Source organism: Polypterus senegalus, chromosome 3, assembly GCF_016835505.1.
Source record: "Polypterus senegalus isolate Bchr_013 chromosome 3, ASM1683550v1, whole genome shotgun sequence".
Lineage (NCBI taxonomy): Eukaryota > Metazoa > Chordata > Cladistia > Polypteriformes > Polypteridae > Polypterus > Polypterus senegalus.
Genome location: NC_053156.1, coordinates 74,707,846 through 74,711,688, shown reverse-complemented (window position 1 = coordinate 74,711,688; position 3,843 = coordinate 74,707,846). Strand labels below are relative to the sequence as shown.

Here is a 3,843-nt window from a genome sequence, read left to right as displayed (position 1 = left end):
TTCTTACATTAAACCCATTTTAGATTGAAATGCTCAGCATAGGAATGTTACACAGGTATGATTCAGAATAAGCTGATGTACAGCAATTTTGTTAATAAGCTTAATAGAATGCAGATGCAGATAAAGAAGGAGAGATAAAACCAGATTTCTACAGGTATAGTTCTCTGGGCTTCTTCCAGTGAATGTATCATAACAAATTAAACTTTAGAGATCAGGTCCTTCATAGAGCTTATTTTTTAATGTGTGTACAGTAGTAGAATGTCCTCCTATATGAATTAATCTTATGCAAAGTTAGCATTTTACAGTACAGCCTGGCTGATGAACACAAAGATGAAAAAAATAATCAACATATTTTATATTGCATATTGCAAAAAGAAGAAAGATGCACACCAACCATACTCTGTCACTCTCAGTCTTACTCTTCTAATGCATAAAGGTTACTTGGTTAACTGTATTTTTTAGGAAAAAAGGCACTATGTTGTAACTCTGACTGTACTGGATCTATACAAGGTGCCATCAGATACCATTATATTTCAGTTTAAAGACGAACATTTGAATTTCAAATCCTTAATGGTATTTTTATAGGGAATTCCAAAATCTTTGAATTTTATGGTTAAGATTATACTGTATTTGTATCTTTGATTTCACATATGTTGTCATAAATACACTATTTGTCATAGTAATCCACAATTTTTATCATTAAAGCCAAAAGTGTCCGTCGTGCTGATTTCAGAAAACTACTCAAATTTTCTATAGTGGTCCTTCAAAAATAATGTGCTTACATAGTCATAAAGAAGATGATAGTTCTGTCAATTATACAATCTAACCTTTGATGAATTTTGACTCAGTATTTTGCATGTTACCAGAAGTTTAAGGGCTTTTCGAAACCAAGGATAAAAAAAGGCATATATCAATGGGTTAAAGGCAGAATTGACATATCCAAACCAGGCAAAACTATCAAATACAACGGTCGGAGTTGCAAAATTGATAAATACATCAATAGGAGCATCAATAAAATAAGGGAGCCAACAAAGTAAAAAAACCCCAACAATTACTCCAAGTGTTTTAGCGGCCTTTTGTTCTCGTTTTTGATTCTCTCTCCTCTTTTTTTCTTCTATAGAAATTTTGTCTTCCATATTTTTTATCATTCTGGCTTGTCTTCTTGCAACAGAGAAGATTTTTGTGTAAATGAATATCATAATCACACATGGAACATAAAATACTGTTGATACCAGTACAGCCCATACTTTATTGAACATTAATATACAACCACCTTCACAAGACAAAATCACAACCAATTCTTCAATACCTTGAACATTGGCTTTTGTGTAAATTAAACCAAAGCTAAATATAACTGGAAGTATCCATGCAATACCTATAAATATGTAAACCACTCTAAATGTGACCTTTGTTGTATAGGTTAGAGGACTGCACACTGCATAATACCGATCAATAGCAATGAAGCATAAGTGGAAAATCGAAGCACATGAAAGCAAATTATCAATACATAGTAAGAACTGACAGAAAACTGGCCCAAGATACCAGCATGTTTCAACTGTTCTCATAATAGCAAAAGGCAACACACATATTCCCAGTGAAAAGTCAACTGTTGCCAGGGAGCAGACGAGGAAATTATTTGGTGAATGCAGCTGTTTAAAATGAGTTATGGATATTACTACAATCAGATTTCCACAAATAGTGATGATTGTAATTGACACAAGGATTACATACATTGCAGCTCTAACCCCCAATGATCTGGAAACCTTTATACAGGAGTTGTTCACATTTTTGAAGCAATATTCAACTTCTTCCATGGCAAATATCCTAGATTGTTCGCATGTGATGAATTACTAAGAAGATTATTTACACATGCATAATCAAAAGAAAGCTAAAATGAAAAGAACATACATGACATATGTTAGTATACAGGTATATAACATAAATGCCCACATTTATTCTGAGCAAAGTCATGATTATGTATGCTTGTAAAAATTAAATATTTTTTAAAGAAGTTGCAACTGGAATAGCAAGATTGCATGTGGTATTACCAAAGAAAAGTGATACTGTACAATAAACATGATCCATTTATGACCTGCTTCAATATAGCATTCAATATTTTAACACAGATTTTAAATGCCAAAGATGTAGTTAAAACAATACCCTCCTGCTCCGTACTTTTCAAAGATGTCTGTCCATATTTTCAGTGAAGACAGTACTATAATTAGTGATTAATGATGCCAGGCTGAAGAGGTAAATGCTACATTATTATTTATGTAATACTAGCCTTCCACCGCAGCTCCAGCTGCATAGTAGTGAAACAGAACAGCAAGGAGGGCCCTGCCTGGCTCCCCACTCCTGATGTCATGCTTCCCCCTCCCCATCAGCCACAGTCTCTGTCTCGGATTTACACGAATATATCACTCCTGCAAACAAACTATGATTCTTAGCTTGATGAGAGAAGTCATAAAATCAACCGTGATGTTCAAATAAATTATAGAAAAAAAAAAACAGATCTGAATCCGTAAAGTTGTTCTCTTGTTCACTAGCTAAGTGGAGGTAAGGAACACCCAGAGGCTGGTGTGTGAGTGAGGAGGGCCCCGCCCCCTCCCCTCGGCCTGCTGCATGTCTCTTGGATTTGTGCAAATAAATTGGTAACGCAGGCAAACTATGATACACAGCACAATGAGAGAAGTCGCAAAATCAACCAGAATGTTCAAGGAAATTATAGAAAAAAACCTGATCTAAATCCGTTAAGTAGTTCTCTCGTGAAAAGTCGACCCACATACTGACAGACAGACACAGATGTTGGATTTTATATATATAGATATTTGAAATAATGACAAGCAAGTGGAGTTTTCTATATAGTTTACACCCAAAATGAACATAATATATCTTTGTATTACATATTTTATTCCAATGGAATTAAACAGTCTTTCTGTTGCCAAACCTGAATAGTCTTTCTGCATTGCCCTTCTGCTGGACTATTACAATATGTTAATGCATTGCCATTCAGGCTATTGTATATTGGTTGTCTGTTTTACCTTTATGAAGGAGCCAATCTTAGAAAGTTAATGTTTAATGTTAAACTAATGAGAGTGTTTGCTTAATTTCAATAGAATGTCACTTTCTCATAGTTACTTAGAGTATGGTAAAGCCTTTCACCCCTTGTAATTTAACATGAGATAGAACTTTCTTAGTTATATCCGTAAAACAGAGTGTTAATTAAGCCAGTTAGGAAATAGTATCATTGCTAGCATGGAATGTTACATATATTTGAAGTTTGCAAATAGGATATTAGTTTTCTGACCGTTTTGAAATGAATGTGCTTAACGTGCCTAATGTGACAGTATGACCAAAGCAGGAAGAAATTAAACAAAATAAATAAGTCTTAAACAGAACTTCTTTTAAATACCATTTTTTCTGTATTTCTCATGTGAACTATTTTGCCTTGAATTTTACTGAAATGTTTAAAATGAACATATTTATTCAGTGAAATTATTTCAACACATGTCACACTATTGCCTGAATCATCCTATGAAGCAAACTAAAAGCTGCAGAAGTTTGGTCATTTTGGATAAAAGCAGCTACACTTTATATATTTTACATTTTTTCACTTGATATTAGATGAACTTAATTAATTTTATATAGCCTTGTTTGTTTATTTTTTCATTTCACTTAAGTATCAAATTCTTATAAGTCTTCCAACAGGTAAAAAGTGAAGAAGCAGTTACCTACTAGTGCACATGCACAAAGAAAAGTTTGTGTGTATTTGCTTTATAATTAACATGTGTATAAAACATTTTCATGCCAATTTCCATTTTAAAAAATTTCCATCTTTATTTT

General features: G+C 33.3%; 1 protein-coding gene across 1 annotated transcript; it reads right to left on the bottom strand.

Annotated features, from left to right (window-relative positions):
• Positions 1-204: 204 nt before the first annotated feature.
• On the bottom strand, positions 205-1,814 carry LOC120526541 (trace amine-associated receptor 4-like). Its single transcript, XM_039749704.1, has 2 exons — positions 845-1,814; positions 205-266 (listed from the first exon to the last, which is right to left on the bottom strand). The coding sequence occupies exons 1-2, from the start codon at positions 1,812-1,814 to the stop codon at positions 205-207; spliced, it is 1,032 nt and encodes a 343-aa protein (XP_039605638.1).
• Between the last annotated feature and the right edge of the window lie 2,029 nt (positions 1,815-3,843).

Bases quoted from the DNA above. Each gene is read 5' to 3' on its own strand.
- LOC120526541 (XM_039749704.1), bottom strand. From the start codon at position 1,814: ATGGAAGAAGTTGAATATTGCTTCAAAAATGTGAACAACTCCTGTATA. The intron at 267-844 runs GTCAAAATTCAT...TAATTCATATAG, and splicing joins GGTAACATGCAAAATACTGA to GAGGACATTCTACTACTGTA.